General features: G+C 39.9%; 1 protein-coding gene across 21 annotated transcripts; it reads right to left on the bottom strand.

Moving 5' to 3' along the window:
• Window positions 1–610: 610 nt before the first annotated feature.
• LOC149913198 (annexin A4-like) lies at window positions 611–26389 on the bottom strand. Of its 21 annotated transcripts, none has more exons than XR_016461373.1 (7): window positions 24702–26389; window positions 24521–24615; window positions 24158–24271; window positions 23185–23241; window positions 22793–22869; window positions 20114–20261; window positions 611–1211 (listed from the first exon to the last, which is right to left on the bottom strand). XR_016461373.1 is itself a non-coding variant. In XM_090130365.1 (6 exons), exons 1-6 carry the CDS (start codon window positions 24778–24780, stop codon window positions 10730–10732), a joined length of 504 nt encoding a protein of 167 aa, XP_089986491.1. In that variant the 5' UTR covers window positions 24781–26389; the 3' UTR covers window positions 7876–10729. The 21 variants fall into 21 exon arrangements, 11 of the variants coding, with proteins under 11 accessions (XP_089986491.1, XP_089986488.1, XP_089986490.1 ...); XR_016461371.1 differs by lacking the exon at window positions 611–1211 and adding an exon at window positions 7875–10740; XR_016461372.1 differs by lacking the exon at window positions 611–1211 and adding an exon at window positions 18684–19843.
• Between the last annotated feature and the right edge of the window lie 39 nt (window positions 26390–26428).

A 26428-nucleotide genomic window follows, 5' to 3' on the forward strand; every position in this document is an offset into this window, starting at 1 on the left:
AAAACAAACTTAAGAACTCGAGAAAACAGAGGGTAAAGATGAGAAAGAGTGATAATGGTCCTAATCAAGAAACAACTAAAAAAGAAAACCTGAAGAAAACCTGAAGTGGTAAAAGCTTGAGTTGTAGTTTTAGATTAAACAAAAGGAAATCAAGGCCACACTAGGGCAGTTAGAAGGGAAAGGTTTAATAAACCACAGATGTAGAGGAACAAAGAGTGTATTATTCAAGATAAAGTGTAGTTTAGAGAATACATGAGTAGAGAGGATATCTTGTCTTTTGGAAAGATGAAGGAAAAGAGATTGCAAGAACACATGGTTCTGCTGGAGAGAATACAGTGAGCTCTTGAACTCTGAAAGAATACAGAAATTGCTGAAAGGGAGTGTCATGAGAGAGAATGTGTACAAATAATGTATGAGCCAGAAGAATGCTTGCAAAGAGAAAGGGAGCAATTAGAAATAGAAAGGTAAAATCTAGAGGGAAAGGATGGAATGAGAGCATTTTGAAAGAGAGCAAGTTCTTATTGAACAGGAACATCAAAAAGAAGCAGAGTGAATTGCTTATGAAAGGAAGGCACTTCATGGACAACAACTTCATTATGAACAGGGAAAGAGGAATGCTTTGAAACATCCACACAATACATATCAAAGAAGAGATTATCTTTACTGGAATGAACGTAGCTCATTCTGATTCTAGTTCCAGAACATCTAACAGTCTTTAGAAATCTCTCACTTCGCTTCAATGATATAACAGTAAATGATTAAATCATTTTCTTTGTAAGGAAAAGATGTATTTAAATCACTCTATCAAAATCTTGTCATTCTTCTCTATTGCTCTTTTCTTTTTCTGGTTATTAAATGATATTTACATCTTAATCTATTTTGCTAAGATACAGAAGTCCTCCTATTTCAGATGCTAAGATCTATTCAGGGGCATTTGACCTAGAAGACTTTCTGAATTTTGGAGTACTTTGTTTCATATAAACATGAATAGAACTACAGGGAAATCACAGAGGAATAGTATCTCTTCCAAAGGAACAAAAACCTCCTGAAATAATAAAGCTTCAAAAGAAACAGAAGCATGAAATCAGATTATTTACTTTAAAACAAACAAACAAATAAACCTACCTTCCATTATCTTATGTTCATTATATTGTTTTCTTTCTTTTTCTTAAGCTACTTAAGACCAGGTGCTTAGAACTGTCTTCATTTTCCTAGGAAGGAGAACAGCTTTCACATTCAAGTAGAAGGACATATAAGCATGTTTGAGGACAGTCACAGATTGTAATTCTGCCTCTGAGGATCAATCAGTAGTACTTTTTTGATGCGTATGAAAGGAATATTTGAAATAAATACTGCATTGACTTCGCATCCTATGAAGGAGGTCAAAGGAAAGAATTTAATTTTCTGCTGTTTGTAAAGTCCCCTATGTAGAACATATCACCTTTCCCCTAAGATCAGCTGGTATCTCTTTGTAACATCAGCATAAGTTACCTTGACTGTCAAGCATGTGACTCACATTCTAATCAAGACTTTGACTAGATTTTTGTGGGTTTGTGGGTTCTCAATATGTAGCTCATGAAATACAAGTATCCTTTTCATACCTGGATCAGTCTTTCAGTCATGCAGTTATGTTCGTTTCATTATCAATTTACATAAATTAATATCACACACTTTAACAGAGTCAAGTAAAAGTATCACATATTTCTAAAACACGGCCCTGAATATTATGCTTTGAAATCATTCAATTAAAAAAGAAACAGGACTAATCTTTGATTGAGTAGCTTTCTTTTATTCCTAGCTAAGCTACCAGCATGTGCACTGGCCTATATAGTAATTCAATATAATAATTCACCTAAAGATTACATAGCAATTATGTTTAAGAGTCATTATGTATAGAAAGATGGTAATGACTTATGTTCCTTCTACAATGACTCTCAGCTATTTAATATCACGATAATAACCATGACAAGAAATGGTACTTAGACAGTAAAACATATTGTTCCTATAATTGAAGCGTAAATATACAATATTTTTCATCCTTAGTCACTAAACTAACTACCATTAATAGGAAAGAGACAGTATATAAGTGTATACATATATGTTTATATATTTGTTTATATATTAGTGCACGAGAGAGACAGGAAAAGAGGAAGAGAGACAAAAACGTGGTAAGATAGGAAAAAAGTAACTGACAATATTGAAAATAAATATATGCATTTAAATAAGAAATATAAATCTAATTACTTTAAACCTGATTTCTCCACTGTTGGATTTCCTGAGATATGGATAAGCACTATTGACATGTTAAAAATACAACACCACTTTCATCTGGCTAGGAAAATGTATTAGCCCTTAATCCAATATATTTCTGTGATGCCACATTTAAGCAGTTTTCCTCTGAAGAACAATAAATCAGAATATCTCGAAGAAGGTGTTAAAAAATCTGGTGACAAAAGTGACCCCAATTCCAAATCTCAAAGGAAAATAAGTCACCACCCACAGTCTTATTACCTTATTAGACTTGGGTAGGCTTGTTCAGATATTTTTTGCCCTATACTTGTGTCTACTTGAAGAATTTTGTAAATTTTGGTCAGTGAACAAAATCTGTAAAAGAGATTCCTTTTTGAATTCCAAAATAATTCATTTAATTAATTACAAACAATTTTGAATTAGACTCAGACTCCAGAACTTCCCTATTTCCTCTTTTTTCTGGTGACGGAAGTGTAACTATATGTCATGGTTTTAGATTTTTGTTCTCAGTATTCCACATCATAACACCATGTAGTACATGTTAAAGCATTAATGCTCCTGTTCCATGCATAGTAGATACTTCGGGGTACCTGTTTTAGAAGAGAAGAAGAACTATATCCCCCAGAGGACTGCTCACTGTTCTGTTACCATTTCTGCTCAGTGGGAAAGATAAAAACCATTCGTAGATCTCTTGACTTCCCTTTTTTGATTTTCTGGCTCATCTCTGCTCCCAGCCATATCACCTCAGCTTAATTAGAGTAAGGCTTCTATTTTTCAGACACTCTCACTTTAGTTATTAGCTTCAATTCTAATTACGTTATATTATATTGCATTATAGTATGTTATCTTGCATTCTGATATCTTATTTAGTAAATTAGTTTGTTTCTCCTCAGATCATTGCCACTGTGCTGTTTTTAGACCCATCTCCCTACCTTTTCCCCTTTTCCTTTTCCCAGGGCTTGGATTCGCAGGTTCCCCTGCCTCATTAGTCTATTACCTATGTTAGTGTCTGAAAAGTGCTAGAATAGAAGTAGAATAGTGCATAGAGGTGCTCATTCACAAAAACTCAACAGTGATTTCATAACAGCTAATTTAGCTACTTTGATAAACGTTACTGCCTTGAATTACTAAAAAATTCCTGCTAAGAGCAGGTGTCAGTGAATTTACATTGGACAGAATAGCAGTGTACTTTCCAGAGAAATGCTTGTGAATATATCTGAAATCAAGCCAACAATATTCATAGGAAATTTACCATTCACACATATTTCAAAATTGCCAATGGCTTCTACACGATCAACTCTGCACACTTCTTACAAAACATTTCACTGGGATTAAAAATATAAAGGTTCTGTACTAATGATTGCTGGCAATCTTAGGTGAAATTTTTCTCACTTTTTTCACTTACATTAACTCCATTTCATCTGACATACTTTTTAGATTAAAACATTTTTAGAGTGAGGATCTTCACTTTCAGCATTCTTTTCTTAACATATTATGTGAGCCTTATGCTGCTGTATGGGCACTAATGCATATACTAATTCTGTACGACTAAAAAGCATTAACCATGAATCTATCCTTTAAAAGCATCTATCTTTCAAACACGTAAAATGTATCAAAGAGCCTCTCGCTGGGCTACCATATTCCACACATGTAGAGTATTTTCTTGTTGTTATTAATCACGGGCACCAAAATATCATTATGAAAATTTAAGCACATAAACAATATATTATGAACATACTGCTCTGATGACCAAGAAGGCCAATGAGTTCATTGAAAAGAGCATGGCCAGAAGGTCCAGGGAGGTGATCTTCCCCCTCTGCTCTGCTCTGGTCAGGCCTCACCTGGAGTACTCTATCCAGGTCTGGGCTTCCCAGTACAAAAAAATGCAGGGATCTCCTGGAGATAGTCCAGCAGAGGACCACAAGTGACCTGGAGAGTCTCCCCTATGAGGAAAGGCTAGGTAACCTGAATCTTTTCAGCCTTGAGAAAAGAAGACTGAGAGGGGATCTTATTAATGTCTATAAATATCTTAAGTGTGGGAGTCAAAGGGACATGGCCAACCTCTTTTCAGCAGTCCATGGGGACAGAACAAGGGGAAATGGCCATAAAGTTGAGCATAGGAAGTTACGAACCAATAAGCGAAAGAACTTCTTCACAATGAGGGTTACAGAGTACTGGAACATGTTGCCCAGAGCTTTTCTTCAGAGGAGGGGAGTTACATTCAGCTAGATTGAGTCAAGGTTAGATATCATGGGGAAGACAGAGACCCCCATGCTTTCTGGGAACGCAGAAAACTGCGTTTTCATCAAAACTTACTATAGGAAGTAGATTAATTATCTGTTAATATATATTCTGCTGGTCCTATCGTCTGATTTCTTGACTGAACAAGCCTACACATGCACTGTGATGCTGAAAATGCTTATCACTATTTATAGACAAGATTATTCCTACCTTAATGGAGAGAAAAAAAAAAAAGCATGATAACATCTAGATAGGAAAATTCTTTTTATTAAAGGCCAAGAGGAAAGGAAAGCAAGAAGAACTCTTAAGAAGAAAGTGGAAAAGAAAGAAATCAAAAGGGAGAAAAGCTTGAAAAGGGAACGAGGGGGGGAAGAATGAAGTAAAGAATGCTGAAAGTAGGGACTGTTCAAACCTCACTAAAATTGGCTGTAGTGAAGGGGCAACAGGATCCCTTCTCTGATAATGGGGGAATAGAATTTATTTATTTTTTCCTAGAAGTTCATATTGTGTTGCACTGGTGATTAAAGGTGAGCATTGCTTACATATAATCATGGACTGGCCTGGGTTGGAAAGGACCATAATGATCATCTAGTTTCAACCCTGCTGTCACGGGTAGGTTTGCCAACCAGCAGACCAGGTTGCCCAGAGCCACATTCAGCCTGGCCTTGAATGCCTCCAGGGATGGGGCATCCACAACCTCCTTGGGCAACCTGTTCAAGTGTGTTACCGCCATCTGAGTGAAAAGCTTCCTCCTAACCTCTAACCTAAATCTCCTCTGTTTCAGTTTAAGACCATCCCCCTTTGTTCTATCACTATACACCCATGTAAACAGTCTTTCCCTTCCTGTTTATAAGCTCCCTTCAAGTATTTGGAGGCCACAATGAGGTCTTTCTGGAGCTTTCTCTTCTCCAAGTTAAACAAGCCCAATTCCTTCAGCCTTTCTTTCTTTATACAAGAGGTGCTCTGGTCCTCTGATCTTAGCAGCCCTATCAGGACCTGTTCCAAGAGCTCTGTGTCTTTCTTGTGCTGAGGGCCCTAGGTGTGGATGCAGTACTCCAGATGGGGCCTCACAAGAGCTGAGTAGACGGGAACAATCACCTCCCTCTCCCTGCTAGACACTCCTCTTTTAATGCAGCCCAGAACATAGTTGGCCCTCTGGGCTGCAAATGTACACTGATGGTTCATGTCTAGCTTCTCATCTGCCAGTACCCCCAAGTCCTTCTCTGCAGGCTGCTCTCAAGGTGGTCTTCCTCCTGCCCTTATAAATACCTGGAGTTGTCCCAGCCTAAGTGCAACCTCATTAGATTCTCAGGGGCTGACTTCTCCAGCCTGTTCTGGTCCCTCTGGATGGTTTCCCTTCCCTCCAATGTATCAACTGCACTGCTCAGCTTCGTGTCACCTGCTAACTTGCTGAGGATGCATTTGATGCCATTGGCCAGACCATTGACAAAGATGTTGAAGAGCCCCGTTCCCAAGACTGACCCTTGTGGGACACCACTTGTGACCGGCCTTCACCCTGACACAGAACCACAGATCATGTCCAGCCAACCAGTTCTTAATCCATTGAAAAATTCCCAGGGAACTACATGCTGGTGATCCTCACCTCTGTACCTGGGAAGATCATAGAGTAGGAACCATGCGAAGGCACCTACAAGATAAAGAGGTGATCAGAGACAGCCAGCACAGCATCACAAAGGGCAGATCTTGCCTGACCAATCTGATGGCCTTCTATAATGGAGTGACGGTATCACTGGACAGAGGAAGGACGATGTCATTTACCTCGACTTCTTCAAAGCCTTTGACATGGTCCCTCATCACATCCCTATCTCAAAATTGGAGAGGTATGGACTTGAAGAAGGAATTTTTCAATTACTTTAATTTCAATTACTTTACTTCAATTTCACTACTTCCTATAGTAAGTTTTGATGAAGTAATTTCTAGCTTTCTTCTGATGTTTTTATTTTGGTAGTTTGTAATATATTATTAAATAGCTATTATTTTTGTCTGTATTTCCTATGACAAAAGTTCACTAAAAATGGAAATTTTTCTAATAAAGAACTGATCAGCAGTCTCTTCAGATAGAATCTGAACAGAAACTTCTGTGCTTTTTTTTTCCCTGAAAGTCAATACAGTTTAGAACCTGCTAATCCTGACTGCATCTTTCACTAATGTTTGAGGTCAAAAAGCTAAATCTTGAGGGGAAAAAATAAATAATACCTGAAAGCTTACAGTAACTAATACACTTTGAAACAGCAATGATAGAATATACTGAATAAATGTATCTTCCACGTGAAGATTTTTATATCTTCTGATGAGTTATGCAACTTATTAGAAACAATGTTAAGAAAAACTATTGTAATTTTATTTTATGATTTTTAATATTGTGCTTGCTTCAAGCTGTGAACTACTGTTGTTCTCTTAAAAAAAAAAAAAAAAAAATCAAGGAAAATTGCACCTAGGTATGTATAAGGATTATTTTTAATGCTAATGTGTGAAGATTATGCAGAAGCATACTTTAGATACGATCCCACTGATTCTTTGACTCACAAACATCCATTAAAATTGAAAGATACATTGTAGATAAGCCAGCTTCTTATGTGCCTGAAAATTGAGTAACAGATTTCTAATTTTAGAGAAATTACCTGTTTATATATTTTTTGATAAAACACAGTCAGGATATGTTTTGAGCTTTTAAGAGGGAAAGTAAATTTACAAGTAAAAAATTAAAAACTGTATAATGTAAAAGCTAAAAGCAAGTTTAATAATTATCGACTTATATAGATTGGTGTAAAATTTTCAAATTATCAGAAAAAGTCTGGAAAGAAAGAAGTATTCAAAATTCCAAAAAATATTGCAATATTATTCCTGAAGGATGCTTTCCCAGGATTTACTGGGATCTTTACTGGACAAAGTATTTCCCCTTCAGCTCAAACTAGCTGTGTGCTCTGGTGGCCAGGCAGGGTCCTGTCCACCTCTCCCCAGATGGCCACCTCTGTCTTGGCACCAAACTATCCATCCCATAAGTTTACCACTAGCTGGCGGAGTCCCAACTCCAGTACCACCTTGCAGGCTCACATGGCCATTCCTGGTAATTCTTTTGACAACAAAAGCTCCTGTGAGACCATCCTTCGCATCTCCATCCTTTTCCCTTGCCAAAATCTGTCATTTCTTCTTCCCCAAGTCCTCAGGAATAGGGGAAGGCAGAGACCAGCATTCTCTGAGCTGCTGTGCCAGGACAACAGAAGGAATCCAGCAGAAGGACCTGAGCTGACTGGGGCCCTGAGAATGTGTCAAACAAGTTACAGAAGTGGCTACTCATGTGGAGAAGATGACTTTGGTTCTGACATGAAGCAGCCTGAAGTTCAGCATGAAGGTCATCTTTTCAAGATGAGGCATATTGAACAATTGATTCAATAAATAAAAAATGAGTAATACTTAAGAAAACGAACTCACAAAAACAACAAAAACAACACATATTTCTCTCTCTATTTTTTCCCCCCTTTTGGACCTTGAGAATCTGCATGGGGATTCTTAAGTCCCTACCTGGTGACCCTGGTATGAAAAAGACATTGCCACATGGAGCAAGAGCTCAGCCAGGGCTGGTGAGAGTCCAGGGCACCCAGCAGTCGCAGCAAAGGCTGAGGGAACTGCCTACAATCAGTATTAAAAAAAGTGAGTGTTACCTACAGATGCTTACTGGGATTGTGGAAGATCATGAAGCCTGGCTTTTCTCACAGGTGCTCAGTGACAGGAGCACAAGCGGCACCAGACACATGCTGCAGCATGGACATCTTCCAGCTGGGAGAAAAAGACTGTCCCCATGAGGATGCGTTCCCAGAAAGCATGGGGGTCTCTGTCTTCCCCATGATATCTAACCTTGACTCAATCTAGCTGAATGTAACTCCCCTCCTCTGAAGAAAAGCTGTGAGATTTTAGCTTGGACAAGGCTTTGGAGATGATTTATTGTAGCCTTTTGATACATACAGTGGGCTTAAGAAAGATGGAGAAAGACTTTTTCTGATGATCTCTAGTGACAGGAGAATGGGGACAATTTAAATTCAAAGATATATTTAGATTAGAATTAAGGTAGAAATCTGTCACTATGAGGCTGTTGAGGCAGTGTAACAAGCTGCCCAGAGAAGCTGTGGATGCATCAGTGGAAGAGCTCCAGGTCCAGTTAAATGGCACTTTAGAGTAACCTCATCTAGTGAAATGTGTCCCTACCCAGGGTGACACTTAGTAGAATGAAAAGGCTCTCACTGTGAGGGTGCTCAAACGTGGAACAGGTGACAGAGATACAGAGGATCTCAATCCTCCCCAGATTAACCAGATATAAGTAAGCTTCACTGAATCTAACCTAAAGAACCAACAACCAATGCTTGCAAGTTGTATTCCGTTCAGAGGCTTTCCTCAGGAAACGAGTCAAAGAAGAGAAGCTATGAAGCAGCGGTGAAGGGACAGCTGTCCCACTTACCCCATTAGTCCAGTGGACAGTTCAATGGTACAATTTTCTGCATCTATACAAGGCATAGAAAAAAATATAAGAAGTACCCAAGCAAAAGGGGTGCGTTGAGATCCTCTGGTACCATGGCAACACTGATGTCACCAAAAACAACACAACTAACTCAGTTTTCTTTAGTTCAGTAACAGTCTGTATGATTGTTTGCAATTTAGTCTTCATAGGAAACAGAATCACCGCTTTTCTCTCTACCTGAAGAGAATGTACACAGGGGTAAAGTGATGGGGGGACAGACACACTTATACATGCATCACTAAGCAAGAGCATCCGTAAATAAAAGCATGCTACATAAATGCCAGCTGCGGCTAAACAAATAGAATCACAGAATCACTCAGGTTGGAAAAGACATTAAAGATCATTGAGTCCAACGACCTAACCTGACTACCCTAAATAGCCTCTGCTAAATCATCTATCTGAGCAGCACATCCAAATGGTTTTTAAACACATCCAGGGATGCGATCTTTTAGGTAACAAAGAACTTTTTTATAGCTATAGTTTTATAAAGTTATTCTCTCAAGTTGTTCAATATACTTAGAACCAAAAGGGCAACTATGTACCATGAGAAATAACGAAAAATAAGGAGAGAGAAAACGAAGGAAGAAAGGAAGTAAGAACATGTTTATATTGAAAGAATTAAAAATCCACTCTTCAAGTTTCTGAAAAAGAAAAATAGAGATGTTACCATGCAAGGAATTAAGCAATAATTCTTTTTCCAGCAACCAATACAGAAATATGAAGTTCTGTTTGGAAAAATAAATGCTGAAAACAATTAATAATGTAAAAAAATATATTTATTTTCAGAACTCGCTAATTACATACATTCTTCTAAAAGTTTGAGGTTCCTTTATTAAAATAATTTTCTAATCTAGAAGTTACATAAGCACTTATGTGAAAAGGAAAGATTTATAGATTTCTCATGCAAAGGCTGCTCTGAAAGCAATGCCTTCTATTTTATTTTGTTGGCCCATGATATCAGAGGTAGACATCAGTAGTATAACAGTAGAGATTGAACGTTCCCACCAATATCCCACTAGATTTTGTTGCCATGATGGCAGCATAGTGGCAGTCTGTGAAAATTATATCTGACACAGAAGTGCACATGAAACAAAGATATAACTGAATTCCTCCATGTGGAAAAAACAGCATCCATTGACATTCTTCAATACTTGATGAATATTCACAGAGATTTAACAGTCAGTGTTAGCATAGTGTGTTAGGTGGTGTGTTTCAGCAGTGGTGACAGTAATAGTGGATCAAATCTGCTGCTCCAGGCTTTTTTTTTTTTTTTTTAAACAATACGCGCAGCATACAAGCCCTTCTTCAATCACCACCAAAAATGCATAGCTAGTCATGGTGACTACATTGAAAAATAATCTTCTGTAGCTTAGAACTTATTCTATTTAAATGGAAACTATATTATATAAGATTATGATGATACAATTTGATAAATGGGAAGCATTACTTTCAGAGCAAAGAAAATATTTAAGGGAATGTATTTAAATCTTATTTAATTTATTGTGACTTTCTAAAAGATAAACAAAGTCCAAGTGTCCCATAAAAAAAAATTTAGTATTTCTAAATCAATTTTTCTGAAGGAGGGCCACAAAGATGATCAGAGGGATGGAACACGTCCCCTGTGAGGACAGGCTGAGGGAGTTGGGCTTGTTCAGCCTGGAGAAAAGAAGGCTGCAGGGTGACCTCTTAGCAGCATTCCGGTACCTAAAGAGAGTCTACAAAGAGGAGGGGAGTCAACTCTTTGAAAGGGTAGATAATGGCAGGACGAGGGGAAATGGTTTGAAGTTGAGGGAGGGAAGATTTAAGTTGGATGTCAGGGGGAAGTTCTTTACAGAGAGAGTGGTGAGGTGTTGGAACAGCTGCCTAGAGGGGTTGTGGATGCCCCATCTCTGAATGTGTTCAAGGCCAGATTTTATGAGGCCCTGGGTAGCCTGGTCTAGCATTAAATGGGGAGGTTGGTGGCCCTGCATGTGCAGGGAGGTTGGCGATCCACAATCCTTGAGGTCCCTTCCAACCCTGGCCATTCAGTGATTCTGTTATAACATCTGTACATTCATTGATTATACAGTATTCCATCAAAAAACCTTAAAAAATCTTTTAAAAATGAACTAGCAATACATACTCTTCTAAAGGAAATGCTGAATGATTTAAAAAAGTGTTCAAGTGTAATTGAAAAATGTTTGAGTATGCAACTGAACATTTTGGTGGGATATGTATGCATGTAAAATAGATTTTTTTTAAATCTGACTTTGATTATGCATCCACTGATGCATAACAAATGTACTTGTATGGGATACACATTGCTGTTGCAGATCACAAACCTGTGGTGCCTGAGAATATCCACCAGTAACTTCACTACAGCTAGACATTTAAAAATAATGGACTGCTCAATTTGCTGTGGTTTCAAGAAGTTGATACAAAAATAAAACATTTTTTGTATCAGACTAAATATATGTTAAAAGAATGAAAAATATATGTTAAATTTTAATATTTCATTTAAAAATTGTACCATTCTTAGGTGCTGAGTTGATGACAGGGCCTGCTGGGCTGCTGTGTGTGTCTGGGGTGCCCTGTGCTGGACACAGCCAGAACCAAAATAGACCCATACCTATTACTGTTAACCACTAGAGATAAGAAATTAGCTGAAGTCTGTTCTCACTTACTTTCATACCAGAATAACAAACACTTGCAAAGAAACAATCACAACTATTTCTTCCTGGGGAGTAGGTAAACAACCCACACTTTAAATACTTATAAAAAAAAAAAAAAAAGTTATTTTTGATCCTAAATCTGCAAAACTCTACTGTTTGAGGAGTACCATGGAGCAAATGAGGAAAATCACCAATTTTTATGATCTTCAAGATAAGAAGTCCCCTCTATGTAAAAACAAATAAGAAAAAAAAAAAGAAAAAAAAAAAACATGCTAGAGAGTACATTAGAAAAGAATTAAGCTTTCAAACAGAGCATGTTTTCAAAGAGATCTTCAAATGTTTTCACAGTTCATTTCCCTCACTCTCCACTGTTTTAATACAAGTACTGAGACATGCACCTGTAATATCAGAAAAAGTAAATACCAAGCTATGCTTGCAGATGTTGAACTGTGACTATGCTGGCTGAAAATCAATTACATAGAAATTGTAGAAATATCCAGAATAAAAATATCTAAAGAGAAACAGAGAAAAAGAGGGTTGGATGCTTCGGATAACTCTTAAGTGTTCTATTCACTGTCACAAACAAAGCTACTAAGTTTACAGTGACTGCTGATAATTTTCTCAAATCTGTGATTCTTTTTTTCTCCAAAATGAAAAACAATTTTAATTACAATGATTTAATACAGTTGCTACAAATATGAGAACATGATTAGACAAAACATATGCTTCAAAATGTTTCTTCCTATCTATCATTTAATATTTTTATGCAGTTCCATCACTTCTATGGTCATAGAAGTCCATCTTTTCATTAAGACAGTTTAGTGAACATTATTATTATGAGTAATAAAATATTATGAGAGGTTGGCAAAGAACCATTTACATGGATTATGAGACCACATAAGTATCTTCACAATTTAGGTGGAAAAAAAAAGTGTAAAAGAATAAATATGTATTCATATGTTTACATACATATGGACATATAGTTCATTCAGCATAGGGAGTTCCAGTGGCCATCAAGACACTTCATCAGTTTTTTGATCGTTTGTTTGTGAGCATAGGCTGATGAAACAAAATGTCCACTATATCTATCTAGTGGCACTGGACAAAAGAAAATTGGTTAGGTTCCACACAAGTTAAATAGTGGCTTTCTTATCTACTTTAAATATTCCCTGTGATATTTTGATGTAATATATAGTTTTGGAGAGAATGGAGTTTCTGTGAAGTACATATGGCAACCATAGGAGAGAGTGATGGAGATATGAATAGTTGGTAGCAATAGCATGACAATGGCAAAGGAAATTACAAGTATCACAGAAATTTTTCTAATGATGAATACAGCTGATGAATGTGGAATTAATAGTGAAGAGGAACAATGGTTTCACTTAAAGTCACTACAGGCAAATAGGATTAACTTGTCAAAATCTGTTCAAGCTCTAATTTTTAGCACTTCAATATTTTCAAAACAGTTATTGTAAATATTCCTTTCAAATACTTATGGCTTAAGCCTTAACAGCACCTCCAAGTCTAATTTTTTTTTCTCTTGTAAATATTCACATGACCAAGATTTTGTTCACTGTACTATCTAAGGAGTAAATAATCTCCATAAAAAATGTTCATTTCTTCATAAAACGATAAGGTCTGACTTGTTTATTTTTCTTCTTTTCTCTCCTTCTTATCTTAAAAAGTGCTGTCAAAGACTGTTCAATAGGAATGCTACTGTTTTTTTTGTTGTTGTTTGTTTGTTTGTTTGTTTGTTTTGTATGCATTAATCTGCTGCAGTATTGTGATTGAAGGAACTATTCGTATGGCAATGATTCTGCAGGAGCTTATTATGAACTTCAAAAATCAGTGATAAAATACAATATATATTGTAGTTGTCATAGCCTCCAGATGCCTTGAATTTGCTGATTGTCTAAAAAATTCATAAATGGGAACATGACGAGAGACATCTATCTATCATGTCTCTTTACTCTCTGTCTCAAAAAGAGCTTGAATATAAATATTCCATCAGCTTTGCATTAATGAATTCAGTGGATACTTTGCCTTCTGTAACATTACTTTCTTTCCTATGACTTGCTTTTTGATAAATTTTTCCTATGGCTTGCTTTCTGCTAAATTATGTCACTGCAAATGTAAAGATCCTTTCCCCTCTTTTGAGTGTATTAAATATATTATATGTACCTGAAACTCTACAAAGGGGATGGGGGGCAAAATGCCTCCTATACTGTCAGAAAAGAGCAAGTCTGACACTGCCTTATGACACTAAATATGGACAAGTCTCTGGAGCTGGACAACATGTATCTCAGAGTCCTGAACTAACTGACTGATGTGGTTGCCAAGCTACTCTAAATCATTTCTGAATATTCATGGCTGTCAGGTGAAGGTCCTGGCAAGTGGAAAAAGGAATCATCACTCCCATTTTTAATAAAGGGAGAAAGGAAAATCTGGGAGACTATCGACCAGTGAGCCTTACCTGTGCCAGGGAAGATCACAGAGCAGAACCTCCATGAATCTACTCTAAGGCATGTGCAAGAAAGGGGAGGGGGGTGATTCAAGAATGCCAACACAGCTTCATCAAGGATAGACTATGCCTGACCATAGAAGTGCTCAGGTTGGAAAAGACCTCAGAGACCATCAAGTCCAACCACAACCTAACCAAACTTACCCTAATTCTAACAACCCTCTGCTAAATAATGTCTCTGAGCACAGTAAACAAATGGTTTTTAAACACATTCAGGAAAGGTGACTCAACCCTGCCTCTGGGGAGCCTATTCCAGTGCTTAACAACCCTTTCTGTAAAGAAGCTTTTCCTGATATCCAGCTTAAACTTACTCTGGCACAACTTGAGACCATTTTCCGTCATCCTGTCACCAGTGAGAAGAAACCAACCCTGCACTTGCTGTAAGCACCTGTCAGGTACTGGAAGAGAGTAATAAGGTCTCTCTTCAGACTCCTTTTCCCCAGACTAAACAGCCCAATTCCTTCAGTCGCTCCTCATACGGCACATTTTCCAAGCCCTTCACAAGCCTTGCAGCCCTTCTTTGGACCTGCTCGCACCCCATGTCCTTTCTGTATTGAGGTGCCCAAAACTGAACACAGTACTCGAGGTGAGGCCTCACCAGTGCTGAGTACAGGGGCCAAATTACTTCCCTAGTCCTGCTCACCACACCATTCCTGATCCAAGCCAGGATGCCACTGGCCTTCTTGGCCACCCGGGCACACTGCTGGCTCGTATTCAGCTGACTGTCCATCAATATACCAGGGTCCCTTTCTGACAGGCAACTTTTCAGCCACTCCTTCCCAAGCCTATAGGGTTGCCTGGGGTTGTTGTGACCAAAATGCAGGACCTGACACTTGACACTATTGAATCTCACACGGTTCACCTTGGCCCATCAATCCAGTTTATCCAGGACCTTCTGTAGCACCTTTCTCCCCTCTGGCAGATCAACACTCCCTCTCAATTTGGTGTAGACTGCAAACTTACTGAGGGTGCACTCAATCCCCTCATCAAGATTGTTAATAAAGATGTTAAATAGAAGCGGCCCCTGTACTGAACCCTGGGGGACACTGCTCATGACCAGCCGCCAACTACATTCAACTCCATTGATCACAATTCTTTGGGCTTGGCCATCCAGCCAGTGTTTCACCCAGCAGAGCATACATCCATTCAAGCTATGGGCAGCCACCTTCTCCATGAGAATGTTGTGAGGGACAGTGTCAAAGTCTTTACTGAAGTCCGGGTAGATCACATCGACAGCCTTACCTTCATCCACTAAATGGCTCACCTTGTCATAGAATGAAATCAGGTTTGCCAAACATGATCTACCATTTGTAAACCCATACTTACTAGGCCTGATCCCTTGGTTGACTTTTAATTGGTCCATTATGTCTCCTGAGATTATCTGTTCCATAATCTTCCCTGGTACTGAGGCGAGACTGATAGACCTGGAGCTACCAGGATCATCTTTCCGTCCTTTTTGAAGATGGGTGTCACATTTGCCAGTCTCCAGTCCACTGTGACATCCCCGGTTAGCCAGGACTGCTGAAGGATGATGAAGAGTGGCTTGGAAACCACATCCACTAACTCCTTCAGCACTCTAGATGCAATCCATCTGACTCCATGGACTTTTGAGCATTCAGCTTCTGGAGCAAGTCCAAAACCATCTCATCGTGGATTATGCAGGGCCTATTCTGTTCCCCATCCCTATCTACCAGTGCAGGAGGCTGTGTTCCCAGGGAGTAACAAGTCTTACTATTAAAGACTGAGGCAAAGAAAGCACTTAATACCTCAGCTTTATCCTGATCCTTGGTCACCATGCTGCCCTCGGTGTCCAACAAGTCATGGAGGTTCTCTCTAGCCCTCCTCTTGCTGTTGATATATTTATAGAAATATTTGTTGTTGTCTTTTATCTTAATGACCAAGCTCAGTTCTAACTGGGCTTTGGTTTTTCTAATTTTCTCTCTGCACAGCTTCACTCCATATCTGTAATCGCCTGGAACAGCTTGAAAAGCGGGCTCATGTAAAATCAAATGAGATTCATCAAACCAAAATGTAAGGTGTTGCCACTTGGGTTGGAGCAATCTCAGATATGTGAACAGACTGGGAGAAGTACTCAATGAGAGCAGCTCTGTCAAGTAGAACTTGGGGGTCCTAGTGGATAAAGAGCTGGATGTGAGCCAGCATTGTGCACTTGCAATTTGGAAGGCCAACAGTATACTGGACTGCCTCAAAAGAAGGGCAGCCAACTGGGTAACAGGAAGAAGTTGTCCCCCTCAGTTCTGTTTTTGTGAAGTCACACCTGAAATACTGTGCCCAGGTCTTAGGCCCTGAAGACAGTGAAGATGTGGAGCTGTTGGAATCAGTCCAGAGGGCAGCCACAAAGATGATCAGAGGGCTGGAGCACCTCTCCCGTGAGGTTCAGGAAGTTGGGCTTGTTTATACTGGAGAGGAGGATTGTTTTTCTGGGGAGACCTCATTGCGACCTTCCAATACTTCAGAGGAGTTTATGAACTGGCAGAAAACCAACTTTTTTCATGGTCTATTAGTGAGAACGGGCAAGAATGGTTTTAAATTAAAAGAAAGGAGATTTAGGTTAGATGATAGGAGGAAATTTTTTATTCACTGTGGTAAAGGACTGGAAAAGGTTGCCCAGAGAAGATGCAGATGCTTTTTCCCTAGAGGCATTCAGTGCCAGTCTGGATCAGGCCCTGGGCAACCTGATCTAGTGGTTGATAACTATGTTCATGTGAGGGCATTGGAACTACATGATATTTAAAATCCCTTCCAACATAAGTCATTCTATGATTTTAAAATGAAAGCTACAACTCCCGTTGACTACAGTATATTTTTTTTTAATGTTAAATATTTTGTTTGCTTCTCTTCCCACACAGTTAAAATCTTTTCTAAATTTGACATCAGCACTTATTCACAGAGAGAAATGTAAAGAACATTTTCAATCTTACTGTAGAGGGAGCCTTTAATTAATTAATTAATTAATTAATTAATTAATTAATTTTTGTGACTTCCGAGAGATCTATTAGAAAGTAACGTCGCAGATCTCATCTGCAGTTTCAAACATAGAAAAATCTCAAAGCAAGAAGGCAAGCAAATAATTAAATGAATAAGAGCACCTTGAAAGGAAATATTTTGTAATTTTACAAACTTCTCTAGGGAATAGATGTCATCTCTAATTCTCTTTTAAAGTTGAACCTTTTTTTTAATTCACATTGCTGTGTAAGGAAGAATGTAGTTTCCATTTCTGACACACAAAAAATAATGTGTATTTTATCAGCATACTCAAGAAAAATAAGAACAAATCAATATGGCAATTAATGACCACGTATTTCAATATGTGGTTTAATGAGAGTTCTTAATACTCTGAGACTAATAACCAGATTGCTGTATTGTGCAATGAAATATTTTTCTTAAGCACTAAGTTTATGACTTTCCAATTAAACCTTTACTATGAGAAAATGTGCAAGTTCTACATCTGAAATATGTTCTCAAATATTCTCTAAATAAAAGACTGCATTCAATATAAACCTACAAACTTGAAGAAAAATATATGATTGTAAGGTATTAAGCAACCTTTTGCTTTAGGTAATGTTTCAAAAATTTTCACAAATTGGATTAGATGCCCATGTTTTAATCAGGCTTAAAAAATTGCTACTTATCTATACAGTCAGTTTCTTCACTGACAGCAGGATTAATCTGCAAATCTCACTGGTTAATGACAATGCTTCAATATACAATACTAATTATAGGGCTAAAAACTTTGCTCCTGCTGAATTCCATATCTATGGAACAATGTAACTTTACATAAGTTGCTCCAAATAATGCATTTGAAAACAAGTTTGGAACTCTCAAACATTATTCTGTTTTTCCAAGAAGTCATAAGACAGTGAACTTTTCTTCTCAACTGCGCTGCTGCTGTCTACTGGTTTCAGCATACTGACTCAAGGACAGCCTGATTCCTGCTTCTAAAATCTAACAGTATTTTAGGAGAGGGTTTTTTTGTTTCTTTGTTTTGTTTGTTTTGTTTGTTTGGGAGGAGAAAGAAAAAAAAAGTTCCTATAGACATATAAATGTAAAACATTATTATTAATGTCATTAACAAAATACTGAAATAACTTATAATACTAGCAGTTCAATGCTTCTCTTCGAGGAAAACAAAAGGTTAGGTTTCTTACTTCAGTTGTCTGTGAAGACAAATTTTATCAGTATTTTTTTAGTTGATTCATTATTTCCTTGATAGATGTGTTTTATTTTTCTCCAGAAATATGCAGTCTTTCAAGCAGACAACTTTTCATTTTGTTAGCCAACTATGCTTTTCCTCACATTTAGTTTCAGACTCCAAATTCATCTTGTAACGTGCTTACAGTGCATTAGATATCAATTTAATTAAAAAAAAAAAAAAAAGGAAACAAAACAAAAACCTAAAACCTTTTGCTTGTAAATATTTTTGGCTAAAAAAAAAACAAAAAAAAAAACCTACAACTTAAAAATATTTTCTTTTTTTTGTTGTTGTTTAAAAAAGTGTTGGATTAAAAAAAAAAAGTTGGTTTCTGTCTCCATATACTTGTATTTGTATTCAAAGTAGATATACTTAAATGTAAAAAAATGTAATCATGATGTGAAATCAACCATGTTATAGTGTTGGCTACACTTAAAACAGCATATAAAATATTTTAATAGAGTGATGGCAAATTTGGTTCATTAAGAGCCTTGTACACAGTGCTACCTAATACTTCAGATGATCACTACCTTTTTGAACAAGAACCAACTTGTTGTAGGATAACCTACAGTTCCTCAGATAACACATACAATGTGTTTTCTTACAAACGTATCCAACACCCATGAATTCCCCCAGCACAGCCCTACCAACACCGCAGCAAGTTTGATTTGATTTTTCAGCTAAGTTATTTCAGCTGTTAAAAAATTATCTAAGTTTAATCTAAATTTTAAAATGAGGCTTTAATTCTTTGCATGGAAATAGGAAAAATAATACCAGAATGTGATTCTCAATAGTGTTTAATGAAAGCACATAGCCAAGTCAAAACAACAGAAATCACAAGATATTTTTGCTAGTTAATTAACATAATTGCTAGTTACCATGACAAAGTGTTTCAATAGGCCTTAAATCACTTGATGTCAATGGAAGAGTCTTCAAGATAGGTGCTTCTTAACTTGTTCTAACTTTTTTTTTTTTTTTTTTTTTTTTTAAGATAAATCTCAAGTATTTATTTCCCCTAAAACACCTACAAGAATACTGTACTAAATTTGCATAGAAATAGGACATCAGACATTTACAGTTTGCAGGCATGTGGACTTCACGTAAGCACCCACAGGATCAAATTCAAGGAATGGTATTTAGAAACTACACTTGCTTTTCTTAAAACTTGATCTGTTGTGCTCTTAACCACTTGCACCATTGCTCATCTCGTTTTTTTTTTTAGAAGAGATTCTAAAGTTATACTCAAATATTAAAGGAAAAATCTCTGAAAAACATGTCATATTTAGACAAGATGAGCTTCTTCAATTGAATTTTTACTTGTTTTATTTTTATCTTTGTCATCAGGCAATGAATTATGTCTTGTTTCCCTCTCAAGACCCAGCATGAAATGTATCTGAATGCTATCTTTTCCTCAACTGGTCTATTCAAGTCTTCTGCAAAAACAATTTTGAAGATCAAAAGTAGTGATTTCAAAGCACTCTTACTAATTCTAATGCTGTATTTCCTATAGAAGAGCTAACTAGAAACTCAGAATAAAGGATACAGTAAATATTAAATTAAGCTCCAGTTATTACAATTAGTAATCCTGGAATATCTTCATGCATTTTAGCAAAAAGCACTTGAGATTCAGATTTAATCTGAAATTCAAAGACAGTTTCTATTTACATTTTTTTTTTTTAAAGGAATATAATGGAAAAACTTACAGTAGGAGCAACCGTAGACCTCAATTCTTAACCCAATTTGGCCTTCTCCATTCCAATCTAAAGGAACTATACGTACATAGCGAGCAATGACTGGGTGTTGCAAATCATGTCGGACCACACTATCAGAGTTTGTGTTTCCAGGAAATGCCTAAGGGAAAGAATAAGAAAATTATTTTATTATTTCTATCTCATACACTGTAAAGATTCTGTTATGAAGGAAAATTTTAGGTAGTGAAGACCTCCGAGTGACTAGTTAGCACTTAAGTTTGGTTAAAATGTTTTCTTTGATACTGAGCAAATGAACAGTGGTTTTAAAAAGTTTTGTAGTGCTCACAACACAAACACTGTAGCACTGGAACCTCGTGCTTTCTCCACAATAGATACAGTAAATTCAGATAAGAGCTGCTGCTAGATAAGAAAGTATTTTGCATCACTGATCCATTGCTCAGTTACTAAAACATTTATAAAGATGTCCAAAAGGGTTGTTCTGTGACAAGATACCCATCCTCTAACAGATTACAAACAGCAGTCACTGTCTTGTAAACAGAAACACTGATATATCCTATTTCCTACAGCAGACCCTCCAATTTCTCAAATTTCCAGGAATACAAAGATCTTTCTTTATTTTTTATGTACTACCTTCTGGAAAATGAGCACACAGTTTCTCTCCTAACCATAGTTACCTCCCACAGCAAAATCAGCTCTTTTTTGACTTTGGAAGTCAAAAAAGTACAAAACACAGTACTCTGTCATGGTTTTATAATTTTGTTATCGGTATTCCACACCAAACATCATGTAAAGCACGGGTAATTAAAGAGTTAATACTCCAGTTCCGTGGACTGACATCTTTCTGGATGCCTGGTTCTCAGAAGAAAGGAAGAACTACACATCCCAGGGGACTTCATGTTCAGAGAGGAAGATAAGCCATGGGAGGGAGTCATGGGATCTTGCTCTCTGGCTCTCTTGCTCACTGCCTAGCAGTGTGTGGGTCTGCTCCCCAACCGTGTGCCTTCAGTTCAAAGTAGGCCTTTTAGTTTCGGACACTCTCTCTCTCTTATTTGATTTATTAGCCTCAATTTCAATTATATTATATTATATTGTGTTATCTTGCATTCCGATATCATGTTTAGTAAAATTAAGTTTTCCTCCTTAGATTGTTGCTGCTGTTCTGGTTTCTGGGCCCAGCTCCCATCTCCCTTCCCTTCCCCCTTTTCCGTCCTGTTTTTGGGCCAGGGGGCCTATGGGCTTGCTGCCCCCTGTCGAGGGCACACGTTGATCTAGATAACTCCGTGACAGACTCTCAAGTAAAATTTAAAAATGACTGAAGTAAATTCAGTGCTTCTTTTGTAATTTTGTACCTCTTGGTAAAAGATTTCATAGTACTCTGCTTAAAAGTAAATGATATCTATCTGTTAACATAACAGATTTTATTGTCTTTTCATCTCATGCACAAACCATTTGTTTTCTAATGGTAAATGTTGAAGATTGCCATTTAGTTATTTTCAGCATTTTCAGAGAAACATCATAAATCTTCATGAGTAATTTTCAATAAAACGAGTACCTTGGAGCAGTAAACAAAGAAAGGTGATCTTTGCCACACAAATAAACCCATATAGAATCCTATAATACATTCAAGTACTGAAAATAAAAAGAAATGAAGAAACAACTAGGCTGTAAATGTATCTACTGCAAAATATAGTCATCAGAATTTTGTAAAGCCAAAAATTTAGGTTGACACTTTGCATATAGATACAGCACTAGATATTTCAGATGAGTATCCATCTTGTATACTGCACAGTAGATCTAGGTGTAGGTAAAGATTCACAGAACCCTTTCCTTGATGAGCTAAAAAAAAATAATGCATGTAATATTTTTTATAAGGTTGGTTGTTGTACTGCTGCAATTATTGTGCTAAATAATGATGAAGACACTCGCGGCTTCATAGTAAAACTTGTTAGGTACAAAAATTAATGCCTGTGAAGCACTTCCATATTTGAGTGCTAAGCATTTATGAGAAATACAATAGTTCTGTATTCTGAGCTGAATAGCAGACAGACAACAACAAAAAGCACAGGCTGAACAAGAACTAAACAATCTATTGAATAACTGCCTACCATCTCAGATTTAATGCTGTTATGTCCTTGTTAGCAATGCCTCTGTACCATCAAAAACTATGGCAGAAAGTCACAGAGATTCAAAGGACCGCTTTGCAACAAGCTCCTCGTATACTGCATGAACATTCTTTCATCCCTGCAGCACTCTCAGCTAAATCAGGATCGCCCCACAGAAATAATTCATTTTCACTGCTAACAGTCTTGCAAATTGGCCGACCACAGCTAGTACCATTTTCAAGACCTGCTGCTTTGTGCTGCCAATCAAGTTTCTTAGCTCCTCTCCCCCCTGCCCCAATGGCAGTCACACTTCATGATCTCTGCTTTCCATGCTGGAGCTGCAGCCAGTTGGACTTAGGTTTCTCAAGTCCCTTTCAGTCTCAGGAGGGAATAAAACAGCCAGAATGGAATGGATGCAATGGGGCTCTCTCTAGGACACCTGCTGCCTCAGAAGAGTTCACATCTACTGGACAGCTACAGAGCTCCTACAAAAGCATCACACACAAACAAGGAAGGAAAGAAAAACCCAGGACACTGTGCAGGGGTCCTACCTCTCACTAGGTGATACCTGTTTATGTCCATCCTCTGTACACGGAACTGCACCTCATCTGTTCCCCACTTCTTCTCCCCCGCTTCGTACAGGCACTTCAAGACATTAGGGGTGACAAAGTAAGGCTCATGGAGAAGACTGGGCGTACAGGAGATCTTAAATCCCTTGCAGCTAGAGCACTGCTGGCACGTACTTGTCTAGATCACGGATATTTTCCAACAAGCACCTACCAGGCACGGCAACCCACAGCCAAAATCTCATTGCCCCTGCCAAGTAGCCAGCCTGTCGAGAGACCTCTCATTAGAGACTTGCAAACAAGGCTAAAAACATTATTTCCATTTCACAGGCTGGCTTCTCTTCACCACGCATCACCTGCACAAGAATAGATTGGGAAGCACATTACTACGCACCTGAGCATCTTGCTGAGCATGGGCATCATCCACATACATTCCTTCATCTCTGTTTCCCTGCAAAGACACAAGGATAGAAGACTCAGTTCACCAGAGCATCTACTGGAAGCAACTCCTGAGAATTCCCCACTCATGAAAAGCTGCTGGGGATGGATAATGGAGTCCTTCAAAGGGAACACTAGCTTACAAATGAAATGCAGCTCAGATGTACTTTGGGCTTCCTTCTGAAACGAGCAGCAACCCACTTTACTGGGACATTTAAAGAAGAGCCCACAGCACTCATGCACACCCAGAGTCAGAGTTCCCTCCCCGGAGAGGCTGGGTTTGAGGTCATGGGACACACAGGGTGAGAAAAAGCCAGCCTGGAGCTCCTCACCACTGAGTGCAGAGCTGTGCCCACAGCTCTGAACATTCACCCCCTTCTCCCCTCAGCTTGGCTCACCATTGCGAGGGACACGAGGACCCTTCGAAACATGGGAGATGTGTCAGATACGATGCCATCCTCAAGGGAGCAGCCATATTCCAGCAAGAACACACACACAGCACCCGTTAGGAGCAGGGCCACCACCTGGGTGCTGCCCACAACATTTGCCAGCTGTAACCTAGCTAAGTACAGAACTGTGCCCAGGGCTCCCAGCAGCACTGCAGCACTCCAGCCATCATCATTACTGCTACAGCCTCCAATTAAGAAGCGCAGACAGGAAGAAACTGACAAGAGAGCCTTTTGCACTCCTTACGAAGCTTGTAGTTCTCATTAATGCCACAAATCTCTCCATTGGTGCGAAAAGCCAGAATTTCCATTGGGCAACCTTCATCTGCTCCTGCTCCCTAGGGAATCACCAAGGCAAGACTTAAGATACCAGCACCTGCTTGTGACGTGCAACCAGGTTTCTTTAAGAGAGAGAAGACATGCATAACAAAGCAGTAAGTCCTTGGCCAGAACTTAAGCAATACAAAAGGAAGATTTCCAAACCTTCACAGCCCTCCTTAGTTCGTGCACGTCATACATGGTGGTGGGAGTCATCACCCCAATGATCACCCTCTCAAAATTCCCACTCAGCTCCGACTTCAAGTCATCAATCAAATCCTAGAAGGCAAAGAGGAGAAAGGAGTTGGCAGAAGGGACGGCCTTTGAGGACAGAGGAACTGAGCTGTTCAGCACTCCTCTTCAGGCTCCAACCCTCCTTGCATCAACAACTGCTCTGAACTGAACAAGAACAAAACAACCTTGGTCAGGTGAAGTCTCTGCCGACCTTTCTCTTGTAGAGATTGGGTCGTTTTTCACTTTGCGCCCAAGTGACACAACCACGTTCATGCATCTCTGCAGACCACCCACCCTGCCAGTAGTGCTCTTAGAGGTGATCAGAACTTGCTGACGCTGGGAAACATTTAGTTTGGTCAAGACGTCAGTGATGGCATCTTCATCCGTGCCTGCAAGAAACAAATGGAAGCTAGTCAGGATGCTTGCACAAGGATCAGAAGTGCCCTCTGGTCTTGTGCCACCTCCAGTCCCTCACACAGCCAGCTCTCAACAGCTCCAGGACTACATCGATGCACACAAAGCTGCCAGGACCCACGCCACCAGAGCAGCTGCATTTCGGGACACGAAGGGCAGTTCTGTTTCCACTTTCCAACAATTTTTAGGGCAGTTGTGCAGCAGAGCAGTGCAAGCAGCTATGCTTCCCTCTATCAAACCACCAGAGCAGCCATTCGCAGTGCTGGGGAAAAAATAAAAGTTGACCATGGAGGGAGATCAACTTAGCAAAGCCCTTCATGGCCTTCCTGAGAGCCTGCGCTTCTTGCTCAGCGCTGAAACTTGAGACCCCCTCGATTGTTGCCTAAGGCCACAAGAAAAGGATTTAGCAAAGGCAGACCGACGCACGCAGAGTTGAACTGGAAAAAAAAAAGAAGACAAACATGAAAGATGTGAACACAGAGATAGTAAAACTCCACCCACACAACTGATGCTTCTCTCTCACTTCTGTCTCACACGGCAGCCTGTTCTAGTGGGACTTCCCAAGCATATCAGAAAGAAGCCACGGGGGCACAACTGCATGGAGAACATATCTCCATATTGCTGCCCACGGAGTACCTGGTTTCCAGTGAAACAAAAGCTGGACCACCCGGCATCTGTGTTCAGGCCCACCAGGCCTTCTTCCTAGCAGTTCTCCACGTCAATCATAAAGCAATGCGCTCCCATCATAGCCCTAGTCCTGACTTCTCTTGTAGCAGGTAAGGACCAGTATTCTGCACCATTCCTTTTGCTCTGCTCGGCACTGGGGAGGCTGCAGCTGGAGAACAGCGTCCAGCTCTGGGCTCCCAGTACAGGAGACAGCTGGACATGCTGGAAAGAGTCCAACGCAGGGCTACCAAGATGGTGAAGGGACTGGAACACCTCTGCCATGACAAGAGGCTGAGAGAGAGGGGGCTGCTCAGCCTGGAGAAGGGGAGCTCAGGGGGATCCCACCCACGGCTGTAGAAGTTCCGCACAGAAGTTTGTCCTGATATCCAACCTAAACTTACCCCATGCCTGTGTGTCCTGCGGAACCCCACAGATGTGACAGTGGGCTGCTTCTCAAAGGAAACCAGTGCTCGGCGTCGGGAGCGGTGGAGGAAGCAGCTGATCCTGCCAATAACGCTGCCATCGCGCGTCCCTCCCCGGGACTCCCACACCTTCCTCTCCCCAGCCCGGCTCGGCTCCTCGCAGGCTGCAGACACTGCTGAGGCACTCGCGCTCCAGGCCGTCATCTTCCTCCCGTGCTGCCGGACCGCTCTCTGCAGGGCTGCGCTGAGCTCCTGCTGCTGCACCAGAACCGCAGCTCCCGTGCTGACGGACGGCGGAGCTTCGTGCCGGCACCCACAGCACGCGGCCCCCGGGCTGCTGGCGGCACGGCAGGATGCTCCCGTCCCCGCCTCCCTCCCACCGCCCCTCGGCTCCGGCATCCTCCCGTTATCCGCCTGAGGAAACGAAGGCCCCGCACAGGGCTCTGGACGGGCTGACCGACGGCTGATGCCAACGGAACGACGTTCAACACCGCCACGCGCCGGTCCCGCACTTCGGTCACGACGACCCGAGGCATCTCTGCAGGCCGGGGGCAGAGCGGCTGGAAGGCCGCGCGGAGGAAAAGGATCCGGGGGCGCGGGCCCCGGGTCCCCGGAAGCGGAGCGGGCGCGCGGCGCGGGGCAGCGCCGCGGGCAGCCGGGCCGGGGCCACGCGGGACGCGCGCGGTGATGACGCAATGAC

This window comes from Phasianus colchicus, chromosome 40, assembly GCF_987193195.1.
Source record: "Phasianus colchicus chromosome 40, bPhaCol1.hap1.1, whole genome shotgun sequence".
In the NCBI taxonomy this organism is placed as follows: Eukaryota; Metazoa; Chordata; class Aves; order Galliformes; family Phasianidae; genus Phasianus; species Phasianus colchicus.